General features: G+C 49.9%; 1 protein-coding gene and 1 non-coding gene across 2 annotated transcripts; one reads left to right on the plus strand and one right to left on the minus strand.

Annotated features, from left to right (window-relative positions):
* Positions 1 to 852: 852 nt before the first annotated feature.
* UBQLN4 (ubiquilin 4) lies at positions 853 to 15,926 on the minus strand. Its single transcript, XM_064477847.1, has 11 exons — positions 15,769 to 15,926; positions 14,087 to 14,238; positions 13,483 to 13,700; positions 12,668 to 12,930; positions 10,713 to 10,871; positions 6,660 to 6,885; positions 5,438 to 5,577; positions 4,851 to 4,934; positions 4,571 to 4,686; positions 4,185 to 4,371; positions 853 to 2,732 (listed from the first exon to the last, which is right to left on the minus strand). The coding sequence occupies exons 1-11, from the start codon at positions 15,874 to 15,876 to the stop codon at positions 2,580 to 2,582; spliced, it is 1,806 nt and encodes a 601-aa protein (XP_064333917.1). The 5' UTR covers positions 15,877 to 15,926; the 3' UTR covers positions 853 to 2,579.
* TRNAG-ACC (transfer RNA glycine (anticodon ACC)) lies at positions 9,279 to 9,351 on the plus strand. Its single transcript has one exon. It is a non-coding gene; the product is annotated as a tRNA-Gly (tRNA).
* Positions 15,927 to 16,149: the final 223 nt, after the last annotated feature.

Genomic DNA, 16,149 nt, shown 5'->3' on the forward strand with positions numbered 1-16,149 from the left:
TATGGCTCAGTGGTAGAGTACGTGCAAAAAAAAATTTTTTTAAATAATAAGTAAAAATTATTTTAAAAACCAAAAACAACCCCCCCCCCCCACAAAAACACAGCTCAACTTTTCAGCAACCTTTTCTCAATTGGCAAAAGCCCCCCGAGCAAAGGCAGTCTTTAGGGTCTTCTTTTCTCTCTGGACTTCTAGCCAATCCTGTTGACCCTTTGAGTTTTTAGATGTTTTTTACATTTAAGATTTCTGAGCATGCTGGTCTGAAACATCCAGTCTACCACTATCAGAAGTCAACCCTCCCACTCATGGTTTATTCAGATACCACAGAACTTGAATCCATAACCTCACTATGCAAAAGATAAAACCTCAAATTTATAAAAAGACTTCTTTAAGTTCACACGATTCATGGTAGAGCCAGGTTTAGTCTCAGAGCTCAAGACTAATTAATAACTACAAAACTCCACTTGCATAAGATCTGGATGTGAGGATTTGTTTGGCTTTGACCTTTTTACCTGGGGAAAGGAGAGGGCAGTCTTGCCAAAAGATCAGAGGATGGAAGGAAGGACCTAGCCATATTCTCAGCACCTTTCATACATTCCTCTCCCAGCCCTGAGCTGTGGGAGTGGGATCTGGTGTCTTACAGTCTGGTGATGGGGAACGTAAGAAAGCAATCCTTCCCATTCCTAAACCATAGATGATAGATATCTCCATGATCAGTTATCCCTTACCATCAATGTTTCTGAACCGAACCCAACTTCAAATTCCTCTATATCCCACTTTACAAAAGCCCTCTAAAGCCAAGAAGTTGTCTTCAGCCAGTCTCCTCTCGCCCAGAAAACAAACACCAAGACACTCTCACAACAAAGACCACACCATTTATTTACAAAGGCCAGTGTGGGAGTTGGGGGAGGTAGGGAGGGAAAGCCACACAGACATCCTCTCTGGATTGCTCGGGACCCTTTCCCACTTGGTGAAAATTTTGTTCCTCTTGCCTCCATATTCTCAGCAACGGGTCCTCTGAGCAGCTGGGCGAAGTAGCAGACAGAGGAGGTGATATGAGCCTCCTCTGTGCTCCAATAGAGCAATGTCCAATTCCAGCTCAAAGGCATCATTGCTGCCCTCTCCTTTGCTTCCTCAAATAGAACTCTCTGGCCTGGAGGGAAATAGTGAAGAACTCAAAGGGCAGGGGTTAAGATACCAAAAGCCAGGGGTTCTCGAGGAAAAGACCCCTCTACTGTTCCCGGAAAGCAATGAGGGGAAGGGTAATAAGGGTGCTGGTCACAGTCCTGACAGTTTCAGAAGGGGGATCCACATTCCCATTGGGTAACCCAGCATCCAAAGGCCAAAGGACCCAGCTCTCCAGGCTGTAAGTACTCCCGACCTAAATTGGCTCTTTTGCCTACTTCTCTCTGGTCGGAGAGAACTCTGAACCAGAAATCAACAAGGAACCTACCCTCCCATTCAATTCACATGCACATGTGTGTGTGTGCATACATACATACACCACCCACCCACACACACACCCACTGCTGAGACAGACCCAAGTCCCTTCACGTCTTTGGAGCAGGGCTCAAATCACTGGTATCTGGAGACACAGGCAGGTCCTGGGTTCATGGAAATGTGTGTGTATGTATATAAGCATGTGTGTTTGAGGAAATGTAACCAGTATAACCCCTTGTGAGCCATATTGCTTAGCTTCATTGAGCCCTTTTCTTCAACTCGAATTCCATTAGCATCTCTACTAAGTCTCCTCTGCCAGACCTGAGCCTGGACTCTCTGGCCTAAAAGAACTATTAGCACTTCCATTCACTAACTGTCAATTCCAACTTCCAAGCCTTTGACTCAGCCTGTTTCCCTCATTCCCTCCCTCCAGAAACTCTCATTCCCTCCTCCCCTGTACCATTCTCCATTGGGCTGGTCCAGGGCTTGCCAATTCCTTCTCCAGAGGGCTGTGTCTCACCTCTCCCTTCAGACAGGGAGAACTCCAGGAGAACCTCCCCCTGGAAGTCCCAGCAGACCGCATGAAAAAGTGCTGGATGAAATGACCAGCAGGGAGGTGAGGAGGAAAATCACATCCTGTTTCACCTGCCCCACCTTCAGAGTATGAAAGTCTAGCATGGGTTAGGCTGCAGGTGGGAGGGGATGGGGGGAGAGAAAGAAGGAAGAGTTATCGAAAGTAAACCCAAGACCAGCAAAACCCTCGTGGCACAGACAGAAGACCCTGTTCCAGTAAACCAATGAGTTGGTTCCTCCTTCAACTCTGCACTGCCACTGAGAAGTTTGAAGATTGCAAGAGGTGGTTGTGGGGCAAGGAGGTGGGGCCAATCAACAAAACTGTGAAAACTGTTTAAATAGCTCTGCTCAAGCAGGCCCAGGAGAGAAGGTTCTGCAAGAGGCGTAGAAATAAAACTGGAATTCCCAGAGCTAAGGGGTTGGGGCCCACACCTCTAAAGTCACCCTGCTGTCTGGAGAGGACAAGGGAGAAGACAGAAGGAATGACAAGCTGCAGAGGGTCGGGGTTGACAGAGGAACCAAACGCTGGCACCGAGGGAAGGGAGAGGCAGGAGGCATGGGCTGAGGGATTAGGAGAGCTGAGAGCCCAGGAGTCTCTCGATAGCTGCGTTGATGTCCCCTCCTGTGGCAATCAGGGCCTGCAGGTTGGCCTCACGATTGATGAAGCCCATAGAGTTGAGCTGCTCCAGCTGCTGCTGAAATCTCACTTCTGGTGTCTGCACCTGGAGGGGACAAGCCTTGTGAAGCAGGTACAGGACCAACCCCAGGGGGACTATCTGATTCTAAGGGTTTATAATGGAGAGAAGAAGACAAGCAGGTCTTTTTGAACACCCTCAAAGTCAACCAGTGGGTCAGGGGCCAAGGAGCTGGTGTCCCAAGTCACTAAACAATTGTATAATAATAAGGTGAGGGGCATCTTTCTTAAAATTTTAAGGTAACAGATAGGCCTAAGTAAGCCTTTAGTCCTGCTTTTCATCCACACTCTGGAGATGTCCACAGGCGTTCCAAAAGCCAAAGGTTCTGTGGTTGATGAGATGCACGCTAAGCACCACCTCCAAACTCCCTCCCGGCAGTCATCACACACATGGCCACATTAAAGGTCAGAGAAGGGCCCCAGGAAAGCAAGAACCTGTTTAATTTTGTTTAACCAATCAACAAACACAGTTATTTACAAAAGAGAAGGCTTTTCATTTTTGACACTCCTATAAACATCTCCTGGAAATGTTCTCCCTGAAGGATGTTTAGGAAGCACTAGCCTAACTCATGAACAGAAGACGCTTAGAGCTGGGAGCAGCCCAGCAGTCACAGGCTACCCGGCCACTGACGGGAGGAAGGTGTGATCCAGAGACGAAAGGACCTGCTGAAGGTCACAGAGGCCCCCCGACATGCCGTACAAGAGCCCTTTCCAGTGCTCTATGCTGCTTTCATCACGGTCCACACAACTTAAGCTAGACTGGGCCTTGGCCATCACTTGGTCCAGCCCTCTCAATGCCTGGCACAGAGCTGGGCACACTTACATTTCTGTTGAAAGGCTTTTCCCAGATAAGTCGTGGAGGCCAGAGAAAGGTTAAGGGGCTCACTCGAGGTCATCCCCACCCATCCCCCAAACACCAGGCCTTGACTATGTGGCCCAGGGCTCTGGTCACCTCACCCCCCAGAATCCTCTTCGCCCACCTCAGAGATGGAGACTGCTTTCAAAAGACTCCTTTGATATAAGCAGAAGTGGTATAACACAGTGGTTAAAGTGTAAATTCTGGAGCTAGCATGCCTCCGTTTGAATCTTGGCTCCATTACTTACTAGCTGTGTGACTCTGAGCAAGCCACTTAACCTCTCTGGGCTTCAGTTTCCCCCTTTTGCAACATAAAAATAATAATAATAGCTTCCTCACAAGGCTGTTGTGAGGAATAAAGTAAATGAGCTCTTATACAGAAGGCACACAGAACAGTACCCAGGCAGTGGTAAGCACTATTACTATTCTCATCACCGTTTTACAGCTGTGGCAACTGAACTTGGGGAAGAGGTAAATTGCCCAAGGCTAGGAAGCAGCAGACCAGGATTTAAAGCCAGGTCTGGCTGACTCCAAAGCCTGCTCTGCTGTCTCCATTCTACTGCTACCCTTAACACTGTCAGGATGGAAGTGGTGGTCCCAGCACCAGCCCCGCTGCCCATGTACCTGTGAGTTTCCACTTCCAGCCAAAAGCTGGATCATCTGCTGCATGAGCTGCTGCTGAGCACTGGAGGCCCCTGTTGGAGAAGATGTGGCTGGCGGGGCTGGTGAGGAGGTGGGGGCCTCGGGTGCAGAGCCAGTGTTGCTGCCTGCCGAGGGTGCTGGGGTCCGGGACATCCCAAAGGAGCCAAGGCTGCAGGCAGGAGAGACCAAGAGGTTGGAGATGGCCTCTCAGAAAGGGATGGGACCATGAGATCCAGAAGGAAAAGCAGTTGGAAGAAACAGGAAAACAGACCCTGAGAGACACAATGGCTGCTCAGAGAGTGGCAGAGAAAGGAGTTGAGGGGGAGAAATAGCCAGAACCTTGCTGCCCACCTGCCCCCCACCCTCACCTGGGCACCAGCCCGGGGGCCTCAGTCTGCAGGGTCTGCAGTCCCTGCTGGATCTGCAGCAGCGCCTGCATGGCGCGGGGATTGGTGAGAATGGAGAGTGACTCCGGGTTCTGCATCTGGTGGGAAACAGCAGAGAAAGGCAAGAGGAGGTGGCAGGAGACAGGAAGCAGCCTAGACCCTGAGTCCAGAGCTGAGCTTGGACTCTCCCTTAAGTTCCACCCACTGGGCCTCAGGGTCCACTCCAGCCCTCAACCTCTGCCCCTCTAGGGTCCTCACTCACCTGCTGCAGGAAGACTGGGAGCTGCAGGCGGAGCTGCTCCTGCAGCTGAGGGTTCCCCGCAAAGAGCGGCACGTTGACCATCATCTGCCAGGGTGAAGGTATAGGGGGAGGCCTGGGCCTACCCACCCTCTGAATGCCCCCACAGCCTCAGTCTCCCTCGGCACCCCCACCACTGTAGGAAATCTGGTCAGCTTTTCCAAGGATCTCACAGTATCCTGCAGGTCTGAGTGGAACAGTGAGAGGAAATGGAACTATACTGTGGACGAGGATGAGAGTCAGGAGCCCTTCTGATGACAATGACAATGACAGCTAACATCCCCAAGTACACAGGGCTTACTGTGTGCTATGCCGTGCTCTAAGCACTTATACTATTAATTCATTGAACCCTCACAACTCTCTGAGGCAGAAACTATTTTCTTTTTTACCATTTTACAGATGAGGAAACTGGGAGGTTAAATAACTTGTGTGGCTTACACAGCTAGGAAGTGGAAGAGATCAATATGCAAACCCCGGCAGCCTGGCTCCAGGGTGTTTTGATCATCACAAGTAATGGCGCCCAACACACTCCCCTCGGGCAAGTTCCATACCTGAGCAGCAAAGTCGGGGTTCTGGGCGAGCGTTTGCATCATGCTGCGCATGTAGGGGGCTGAGATCACGTTCTGCATCAGCTGGGGGTTCTCAGAGATCTGCTGGAGGAGGGCCTGCATTTCCGGGCTGTTGAACATCCCTAGGACAAGGAGGAAACAAACAAAACAAGAGAAAAGGGTTCCAGATGGAAACCAGATGCCTCACTTCAGTCTACCTTACTTCAGACACAGTGGTTACAAAACTTAGAAAGGCAACAGTAAAATGGCACCCAAGTACTGGGGTGTGGGTCCAAGTCCCTCTTGACTCTGAGTCCATCTTGCCCTGCTTTGGCCTGGCCCCTTCCCCATCTACTCTGCTAAGAACAAGCCAGTTAGAAACTGGGTCTGATTCATGCCCCTCTAGACTGTTCCCGCCACAGGCTCACATAATATCAGAGTTGGAAAGGATTTGACTAAAGATCACCTAGATCAACAGTGTTCAAACTTATCTTAGGAGCAGAGGCCCTTTCCTTAAATCAAATCTCACTCAGAAACCAAGTATGTCAGTAGTCTGGCTGGAGCTGGGGCAGGAGGCCTGGGGCATTTTCCAGTTGGTCCTCCCTCACCCTGGAAATGGTCCAGACCCCCAACGTTTCAGAAGTACAATTTTAAGACTATGGATAAGGTTCAAGTCCCTTATTTATAAAATGAGCACATAGAGGGGAAGGGACTTTCCCAATCAAGATGTCCCAGAGTATAGAGAAATCAGGGCATCTACCAGATATCCCTAGGGTCGTATGTACAGTCATAGTCCAGATAAATGAGGCGTCCCCCAGGGTTGTGCAGTGCATAACCTGCACTTCTGTACAAGGCAGCTCTGCACATCCCTATCCCCAAGCCTCACATATGCCTGTCCCCTGATTCCTCTCCCACATCCCTCTCCTTAGTCTGACCCATTTACACTGAATAGCACCAGCAGTGTTGAAAGAGCTTAGGAGGTAGGGTCTGGTTTACTCATGAGCCACTACTTAGGTCACTCCTAGGGACATAATGACAGGGCCAGAACCAACCCTCACCCACTGAGGGGTGGGGCCATTACTCCAGGCTGCAGAGCCCCCTCTGTGGCTTCAATACAGTCTCACCTCTGTCTTCAATATTCTGGAGCAGAGTGAACCCCATTCAGTCCCGGGGCAGAGGGACTGCCCTGGTGACCCCACTAAGCTCCTTCCACCCTAGGACATACCTGACCCCAGGCTAGCCGCATTGATCCCAAAGGGGTTCGAGACTGTCGGGTGCACCTGGCTGGTCCCCGATCCTCCGGTGCCCTCCCCACCGGACCCGGGGGCCTGGGAGGTGGGGGGCGAGGGGCTCCAGGGGTTAGGGAGGGGCTCTCGATTCTCAGTCCGCAGAGGCTGGGAGGATGAGCTGTCGGAGTTCCCGGCCAGGGAAGAGAAGGGATTGTTGCCAAACTGGGAGGAGGGAAAGGTTTTGGGTTAAGGACTGAAACAAATCAGGGATAAGGGCTGGGCCCTTTCTTTCCTCTCACCTAATATCCTCCCCTTCCCCAGAAACGGGAGAGAGATCTTGGAGGTCCTCAGCTCAATTTCTGGCCCCACAATGGGCAGCGTCACCCTTATCCTACAGGGCTGGAGCTGGCTGATGCTAACGATGGGATAACTGGACCCCTCAGATAACTGGAAACCTCCCATCTCCCCTGGTGACTCCAAATATTTGATTTCTAATCTCCTCGGTGCCCCATAGTACTTTACACACACCTTTCCCGTTGTGTAGAGATATTTGTTTTCCTTAGCTCTTAAAGGGCCGAGACAATGTCAGATTCAATTTGCACTCCTGGCTCCTGACACTAGTAGGTGCTCAATAAGTAACTATTGGCTTGATGGGAGCTGGCGCTCTAGTCAACCCTGCTCTGCCTCCAGCTCTCCTCCCACCCTTTTTTTTCCTTATTTATTTATTTAAATTATTTATTTATTTATTATTATTTTCTCCAATTTGATTGAGCTGTAATTGACATATAACATTGTGCTAGTTTCAGGTGCAACTTTCCCTTTTCTAGCCACCTTGGTCGAAGATTAACTCCCTGGAACCCTGTCCCTCACCCCCCGGGTCCCCCATGTGGCATTCTGTCCAACCAGGCACACCACAACAGAGCTCTTTAGTAGGGCACATCTCTGGCTAAGCAACCTCCCTAGGTCTTTTCCTTCTGTTGCTTCTCCCATGCGATCTCCTCCTTCCCCTCCCTCCCGACAGCCTATCTCCTCAGACTGGCTGCTTTAGCTAAACAGTCCTCCTCACCACCAGGCCCCCCACTGTCTACCTAGGATAGTCTCAGGGTCTACACCCCACCTCAGTGGGCTGCCCAGGGTAGCACCCAAACCTCCTCCTTCTGGACCCGCTGGCACTCAGGAAAGAGCTCTGTCCAAGGGGTGTCCTGGCTGAGGGAGTCCCAGGGAGGTCCTGACCTAAGCAGGAGGCACCTGAGCATCCTTAGCCCCTCCCCACCATGGAGTTTCATATCCACTTTCCTATTTACTCAAAGTGGGTCATGGGGACCAGGGCTGACCGAGGACTCTTCTGCTCTGAGCTGTGGTTCCTTTACCTTACCAGATGCCTGTTCAGATAACAGGGCTTGCAGGCCAGGGTTCATGCACCACAGTTTCAGTCCTTGTCAATGTTTCAGATTTCCTGTTCTGGTAACTTGTGAGCACCCAACCCCACCTAGTTCTGGGTCCTGCTTTGCTCTTCCCGATACATCCTAAAGTCTGAATCTCTTACCTGAACTCTCTAAAGTGAAAATAGCTGCCATTTATTGAGCACCTACTATGTGCCTGATCCATTTATTCTAATGTTTACAATATCCCTCTAATACACTGGTTCTCAAAGTGTGGTCCTAGGACCCCTGCAAGGTTTAAAAATTGTTTTTATAATCCTAAGATGTAATTTGCCTTTTTCACTCTCATTCTCTCGTAAGTATTCAGTGGAGTCTTCCACAGGCTACATGTGACATTGAAACGGACTGAATGCAGAAGCAGATGTGAGAATCCAGCTGTCTGGTAGTAAGCCAGACATTCGAGAGATCTGCACAAATGTCAAACAAGGCCACTCTTTCCCCTAATGTTTTGTTTTGGGAAATAAAGTTATTTTTCAAAAGAACATGCTATTTATGCTAATGTATAATAGATTTATTGTTATTTTTGAAAAAGCTAATAAATTTTTTAAAATTCTGTTTTAATTTCAGATACAGTGAGTATCAATAGACCTAACCCACAAAAACCAAAGCTCTTTCGAGTCCTCAATAATCTTTAAGCATATAAAGGGGTCCAGAGGCCAAAATGATAGAGAATACTACTATAGTACATTGTCTCCATTTTGAAAAGGAGGACATGAAGACTCAGGGAGATTAAATAACTCAATTAAAAATCACACTATTAAAGAATGATGTAGTATTTGAACTGAGGTTTGTTGATACCAAATTGCTATTTCTTTTTTTTTTTTTTTTTCAAATGCTATGTTCTTTTAGCTGAACCAGTGGTTCTCACACATTAGAGTACATCAGAATTAGCTGGGTGCTTGTTAAAAGCCTCACTCAACTACTTGATTTTCTTTTTAACCAGGTACATGTGTTACTTTGATATGCATTTTAAATACTTAAATAAAATAAAACTTAAAAATAAGCAAATAAATTCCTTTAAAAACTCACAGTTGACCCTTATAAGCACTTTCTAAAATTTAAAAGAGCAAAGGTTAAGAATAACCAAGATGATGGTGAGGAATAAGCTAGTAGGGTGGGAGGAGGGGGTTTCACCCTACCTGATGCCCAGACTTAATAGGACAATGTGTGGGGGGAGGGTACAGCTCAGTGGTAGAGCATGTGCTTACCATGCACAGGGTCCTGGGTTCAATCCCCACTACCTCCATTAAAATAAATAAGTAAATAAATAAACCTAAAGACAATGTGGTATCATTGCAGGGACAGTCAGCAAGGCACACACTCATTTGGTGTCGGGCAGAGACAGTATGAACAAGGAATCCGTTGGGACAGCACAGACCACTCAGCATATGGTGCTTTTTCCTTTCCACAAGGAAAAAGTAAAATGAAGTCCCACCTTCCCACCTGGGTGCTGGTAAGGAGGGTGTGTTCAGTTTGTGAAAATCCACCAAGCTGTACACTTATGATACATGCACCTTTCTTGCAGCTATTTTTATTCTTCAAGAAAACATTTTTAGATGTTTTTAAAAAGTAAATTTAAAATTATGTGAACAGCATGATACCACTTCTATAAAGCTGAAAAATATGCAAAATGATACTATAGATTATTTATGGATACATACATAGGTAATAAAATAATCGAAATGACAAACACCAACTTTAGGGTGGTAGTTAGCTCCGGAGAGGGAAAGAGAGGTATAAGATAGGGGAGGGGTACGTGAAGGCTGCAATTCTATCCCGTAATGTCTTATTTGCAAATAAATATTAAATATGTCTAGGAAAACATACAAAAACAAAACATTTGTTACAGAGGTAGCTATAAGATGGAAACAGAAGGATCCCTTTTGCATACCTTTGTTGCGCTCGTATAATTTTCCATACTTTTTTAATACCCTTTTGTTTACTTTTGAGTTTCGTTTGTTTTGACTTTTGAAACAGGTAAATGTATAATGTATTTAGTGTAAATTAAACTTTAAAAAGAACCCCAAAAGGCATTGAAATTATATATGACAACATGTTAGGGCAACAAGGATAGAAGAGAATGCTATATTTTTCTCTGTACTTTTTGTATATTTGGAAAGAATTCATAAAGCATTTTTAAAAGCATATTCTCAGGGCCTGATTCCAGAGATTGATACAATAAGTAGCTCACAGGTGGGGACCAGGAAGCTCATGATTAACAAGCTCCCCAGGTGATTCTGAAGCAGGTGATCTGTGGACCACACTTGAGACACACTGTGCTAGGGTTGGCTGTTTGACCCCAGGCCTGCCCCACAACCTCTGAGACCTTGGTGCAAGACGTTTGTCAGTATAATGTCAAATCCCTTGGACCCTACACCTCCCCAACTTCCCTAAGGAACTCGGCTATCGTCTGCCCTAGTGCCTCAGTCCCATGCCAAGTTGGACCATCCCTGGCTATGCACTGTGAGAACCGCTTTCAAGCCAGGGCCCACCCTCAGGGGGCTAGGGAAGGAAAGAGGAGCAGACAGCACTCCAGGCTTGCCTGGGTCTGGGGGTAGGTAATCCCGAGCCCAGACTGCCCTCCCACGGCCCAGCCCCTGGCCCCACCTGTTCCCGGGCAGCACTAAACATGGGTTCCTGGATGTCTGTGTACATGCGGCGGAGGGCATTATACCCTCCAGGGATGCTCTCCAGATTGCTCAGGGCCCGGTCCTGGTTCCGCATCATCTCCTGCATCATGGCTGGATTCCGAGCAAGCTCCATCGTCTAGTGGAGAAAGGAAAGAGAGAGAATGGGCTCTGGAACCAGGGGATCAGAGAATGGGCCCCGAGGAAAGAGTCCACATCAGGACCAGCACCAGGACCAGGGTCCAGGGCCCAGGAACTGATCTACAGTGGCAGGGAGTAGGCTGAACTGGATTTCCTTCCTCTACTGTCATCTTGGCTCTAACCCTACCTCCCTGTGGGTATTCTCGTTGCCTATTTGGGGTACAATGATCCCAGATGGGGTGAGAGCAGCAGCTTCCCTCCCTCAGGTTCAGAGGATCCACAGAAGCATTAGGGAGCACAAGGGAGTTGAATAAGAAAGGACATGAGAAAGGGGAGGAGGCAAAAGAGAAAAATAACGTCTATTTAGGGAACTATATTCAATATCTTGTAACAACCTATTATGGAAAAGGCTATGAAAAAGAATACATATATGTATGTCTAACTGAATCAGTTAGCTGAGACACTGTAAATCAACTATACATCAATAAAAACAAGCAAGCAAACAAACATCTATTGAGCACTTACTACATATAGGCACTGGGCTAAATGATTAACAGAATTCAATCGCCATGATAACCATCCGTGTAGGTATTTCTGTCCCTGTTTAGCAGATGAGAAAACAGGCTCAGAGACTCACTGCCTGGGACACACAGCCAGTTAGTGGTAGAGCCAGGTTTCAAGGTCAGGTTGGTCTGTCTAACCAAGACAGTACTATGGTTTCTGGCAACTGACTACAAGTTAGGGAGGGAAAGGATTCAAGCTAAGACAATGCAACACCTTCAGATCCCATGCCAGGTCTTTGGCCTCACTGAATCTTGAGAAACAGAATGAGGGCTTTCTCTTGGGAGCCAATGGCTCACTGTCAATGAGGAAAGGGTGGCTTCTGTTAGCTCTAGGGGACAGCAGTGCATGGCAGAGAAAATGAACATAGCTGCTTCTTGTTCCCACCCAGCTGGGAATCCCTTCCTTGTCCTTCTTCCCAAATTTTCTCCACACGTGCCTCTTCCCAAGACACCTTTATGTCTACAACAGGACACTGACCTCTTATCCCACAACTCCTTCATTCAATAAGTACTTATAATAAAAAAAAATACAAAAAAATAGTAACTGTTGAGTGATTACTATATATCAGGCACTGTTCCAGGCAGTGAATAAAGCACTTGTGAATCCTTACCCTTCTGGAACTTATCTGGTGAGTCCAGCAATAGCGTCCACAGCTCTGCTGAGACTGTCTAGCCTAGTCCCTTGGTGGATGACCATGAGACAGAGCTCCCAAAGACCAACACCAAACTGCCTCCCCTGGCTCTCTCTTACCCACCTGGCCCTGCCCAGCTGAAATGCTCCCCAATCACCCTATTATCTTTTATTCCCAGGCCTTTGCACTTGCTGTCCCTTGGCCATGAACACTCTTCTCTTTTTCTTCCTCTGGTTCAGTCTTCTTCCTTTTGGTCTCAGCTTGGGTGACACTTCCTTTAGGGCCTCCCCTGAGCCCCAGGGTAGGGTCAGGAACCCTTCTGTGTGCACCCAGGGGATCCTCTGACTATCTCTGTGATAGCACAGACCACTTATAACTGCCTGCTTACTTGTCCTACTTCCCTTTGAGACCAGAAGTTCCTGTAAAGCTAAGTCTGTGTCTTTTTATCACTGTGCTCCAGTGTTCAAAACATGGCTGAATGCATGAATGAATGAATGAATGAATGAACAAGTCAAGGTAGGAAAAGGTGAGAAGAGGCCAGGCAGGGCATGGCTGGGTGCCCGGTAACCTCCACACCTCAACCTTCTCTCTAGACCCACCTGCCTCATGAGCTCGGGGTTGTTGAGCATATGGCTGATCTCGGGGTTCCGCTCCATCAGCTGCTGCATCTGGGGATTGGCCATGATCATATGGCGCATCAGGTCGGGGTTAGACATCATGTCCTGGACCAGAGGGTTCTCCATGATCTGTGACAGCATCTCAGGATTGGACATCAGCTGCCTCTGCATCTGCTGCTGCAGCTCCATAAAGTTGGCAGAACCCAGGCCCAGGCTGCCCAGGCCCAGGATGCCCCCAAAGCCAGCTGTGGGGAGGGGGCAGGGTCACAGTCTGTCACAAGACTCTTCCCCTACCTGGCCAGAGCCACTGAATTCAGGTCTCCAGGATGGGCCCCTTCTGCTTCTCACATCTCCCTTTTCCAATCATTTCCACAGCCCCAGCGTAGCTGGCAAAGAGATGTGAGCCTACTAGACTGAGACCTCTTTGATGGTAGAGGCTGACAGCCAGGCACAGTACTGAGCACAGAGGGCAACCGGTGATGGCCTATTGAATGAGCAAATAAATATCCCCTAACTGGCTACTGTTGGACCCACCTTCTTCCCAAATTCCAATATCCTCACCCAGGGTTCCCCACATCCCCAGCCCCACTGCTCCCCTCACTCTTAACATTTCACCATGCTCCCCTCACAGACTGGTTTCCTCCCCTGCTTGTCTCAAGTACCAATGTCTGGAACCCTCTGTCCAGGGGTCCCCATCCCCATCAGACCAGGAGCAGGGACCATATCTTCCCCTCCTCTTGGCTCTCCCCAACTCCCTAGCCCAAATGAGAACAGTGTCCTTCTCCCTAAGGGCTTACAGAGTATAGATGCCGTGGCACTGGGAGGTCCCTCCCCTGTCCCTGGGGAGGGACCCCCCCCACTGCTCCTTCGGCTTCCACTGCCAGTATCTGAAGTGGCACTGCCAGAGGTGGAGGGCTGGGCAGGGGTGGCAGGTGAAGCAGGCGTGGTGGAGGGTGCCGAGGCTGGGTCTGGAGTGGAAGGGGAAGAAGCAGTGGCAGTAGCTGGATCTTGAGCCCTGAGGACAAAGAAAAATTCTAGTCGAAGTGAACACAAAAGGGAAGACAATGATTTCTATGTTTGCTGTGCAGCTACAGCCCTAACCCAAGGCACCTCCTAAGCAGCCCTGTGGCTGGGACAGGGTGATGTTGGTGGTCAGTCAGTAAATCAGACAAGGGGAGGGAGGAGCTAGTGTTCTCTGTCTTCAGGGCATTCAGGGAGAGGTAAGTCAGCTTCCCTTCCCCTGCAGGTGAGATCATAGGGCTTCCTGGCAATCCATCCAAGAACCACATTCCTAGGCCTTGGCATTGGTCTTCCAGGTACAGTTGAGTGACAAGTAAGAAAGTAACAGATGGGGGAAAAAAGCCCAGTTTGAAGCTGGACCTGCTCTTCTCCTTAACTTACTTCTGAGGGGTCTTGATGACCAGATGGACGGTGAGCCCATCCTTGATCCCATGCTGGTTCAGTGTGTCCCCATCCTTGAGGATCTTGCCTGCGAAGATCAGGACCAGCTGATCCTGCTGAGCCTTAAATCTCCGGGAGATTTCCTCCTTGAACTGTGATCAAGAAGCAAAGGTCACTGTGGAGGCTGCCTGGGCTCCACCAACCAGGGACACTGCCTCTTCTTCAAGAGCCTCTGCATTCCCTTGCTCCCACCTCTAGTCGTGGGAAGTCCTTTTAGCAGTCCTGACTCCACCCCTCCAGCTACAATAAGCAGCTCCTTTCTTAGCCAAGGAGCTAGACTGGTGAGAAGCTCCTCTTGGCTCTACCCCAGGGTCTCCCACCCTAGAAAGCCCTTGCTTCTATCTGCCACTCCTTCTTCAGTACCAGTTCCCAGTGAGGGTACTGCCTGAGCAGTTCTCTCCATTCCAGCTTCTTCAACAGCCTTGGGACTAGGCCCTGTCTCCCTTCTCTTCTGGGACCCCAAGTCTCTCTTCTCTTTATTCCCAGAGTTCCTGTAACAACTACAACAAATGGATCCCAGTTATTTATAACAGCACTAACTATTCACTAGTTAAGAGTCTCAATCCCGTAAGATACATGTTAATTATTATCCCCATTTTAAAGTTGAGAAAACTGAGGATCACAGCAGTTAGGTAACTTGTCCTGGGCAGACTGGAACTCAAGTCTTGATGCCAAAGCCCAGGCTCTTAACCAAACATATGGGGCCTCTCAATTAGAGCTGAGTTCAAATTCAGCTCTGCAGGAAAAATGATTTAAACTCTGGAATGTAGTCATTTTAAAGGTTGGTGGAAGGGCAATGATGGCACTAAAGGCAGGCTGGGGGAGAGTTAGACTCCCCAAATCTATCAGCAACCCCCCCAACCCAACCCAAACCAGCGAACACTTAGATAAAAACAGTGCACTTGCTAAGCAAGGGCAGCTTCCAGATCCCTCCCTTCCAATCAGATGGTCTATCTTAAGCCCCGCCTCTGTGAAATTCTGGAGCTGCCACAGAGGGGTGGCAAACACAGGCAATATTCCCTCATTCACTCATCAACACATTTTTATTGAGCACCTAGTGCACACCGTGTAAATCCCAGAGGGGCTGAGAATCAAATGTAACCACCTTGATCTGAAAGAGCAGGAAAGATCAGGGCAGAGGGAAATCCTCCCCCGGACCCGCCGGGCGTCAGAACGCTGGGGGTTCTCTGAGGCGCCCAGTAGGTGCCCGGAGCTCTCCGCCGGCTCCCCCGCCGGCTCTCCTGGCTCAGCACCTTGCCCGGCCCCCATTCTGCCTCAGCGCCTCGAACCCCAACCTGTAACCGGAGCCAACACTCCGCTCAAACCCAGGGTCCTTCCCCCTTCCCTGTGCAAGGTGTCCTCTTCCCACTCTCCACCACGCCCCCAGCCCAGGCCACAAGGCAAACCCCGGCCTCCCTTCCCCAACACTCGCCACGCTCCCCCAGATCACCCTCGCAGGACGCCCCCTACCCGCCTCTCCTTCCCTTTCGCTCCTCCGAGTGCCCACTGGGCCCCCGCCCTCCTCTCCCCGGCCCTCGCGTACACCCGACCGTCTCAGAGCCACCTCTCCTCTTTGCAGACCCCTCCTCCGCGCTCCCTCCCACCCCCGCCACCCGTACTACCTCCTTGACCGAGGCTCGATCGCAGATCACAATTTCCTCCTTGTCCTTCGGGGTCTTGACGGTGACCCTAATGGGGGGCCTCGTCTCGGCCCCGCTCGGCTCCGCCATGCCGCCGCCGCCACCCGGCCGCCCGCCAGCCCGCCCCGACTCCTCCTCCTCCCCGCCCGCCCGGCCGGCCGGGCTCGGCTCCGGCGCCTCCAACACTCCCCTCTCTCCTCCCCTCCCCAAGGCTTCGCCGCCCCCTCCGGACCTGTCGCAGCCACAGCGCCCCGGGCGGACTGGGGGGACCACTGCAGCGGGGTCCGCCCAGGGCCGATCCCGGGGTCTCGCAGCCTGGACAGGGCTTTGCGGGGCTGGAGCCCCCGGAAGGGCTCGGGGCGG

This window comes from Camelus dromedarius, chromosome 23 (genome assembly GCF_036321535.1).
Source record: "Camelus dromedarius isolate mCamDro1 chromosome 23, mCamDro1.pat, whole genome shotgun sequence".
Classification (NCBI taxonomy): domain Eukaryota; kingdom Metazoa; phylum Chordata; class Mammalia; order Artiodactyla; family Camelidae; genus Camelus; species Camelus dromedarius.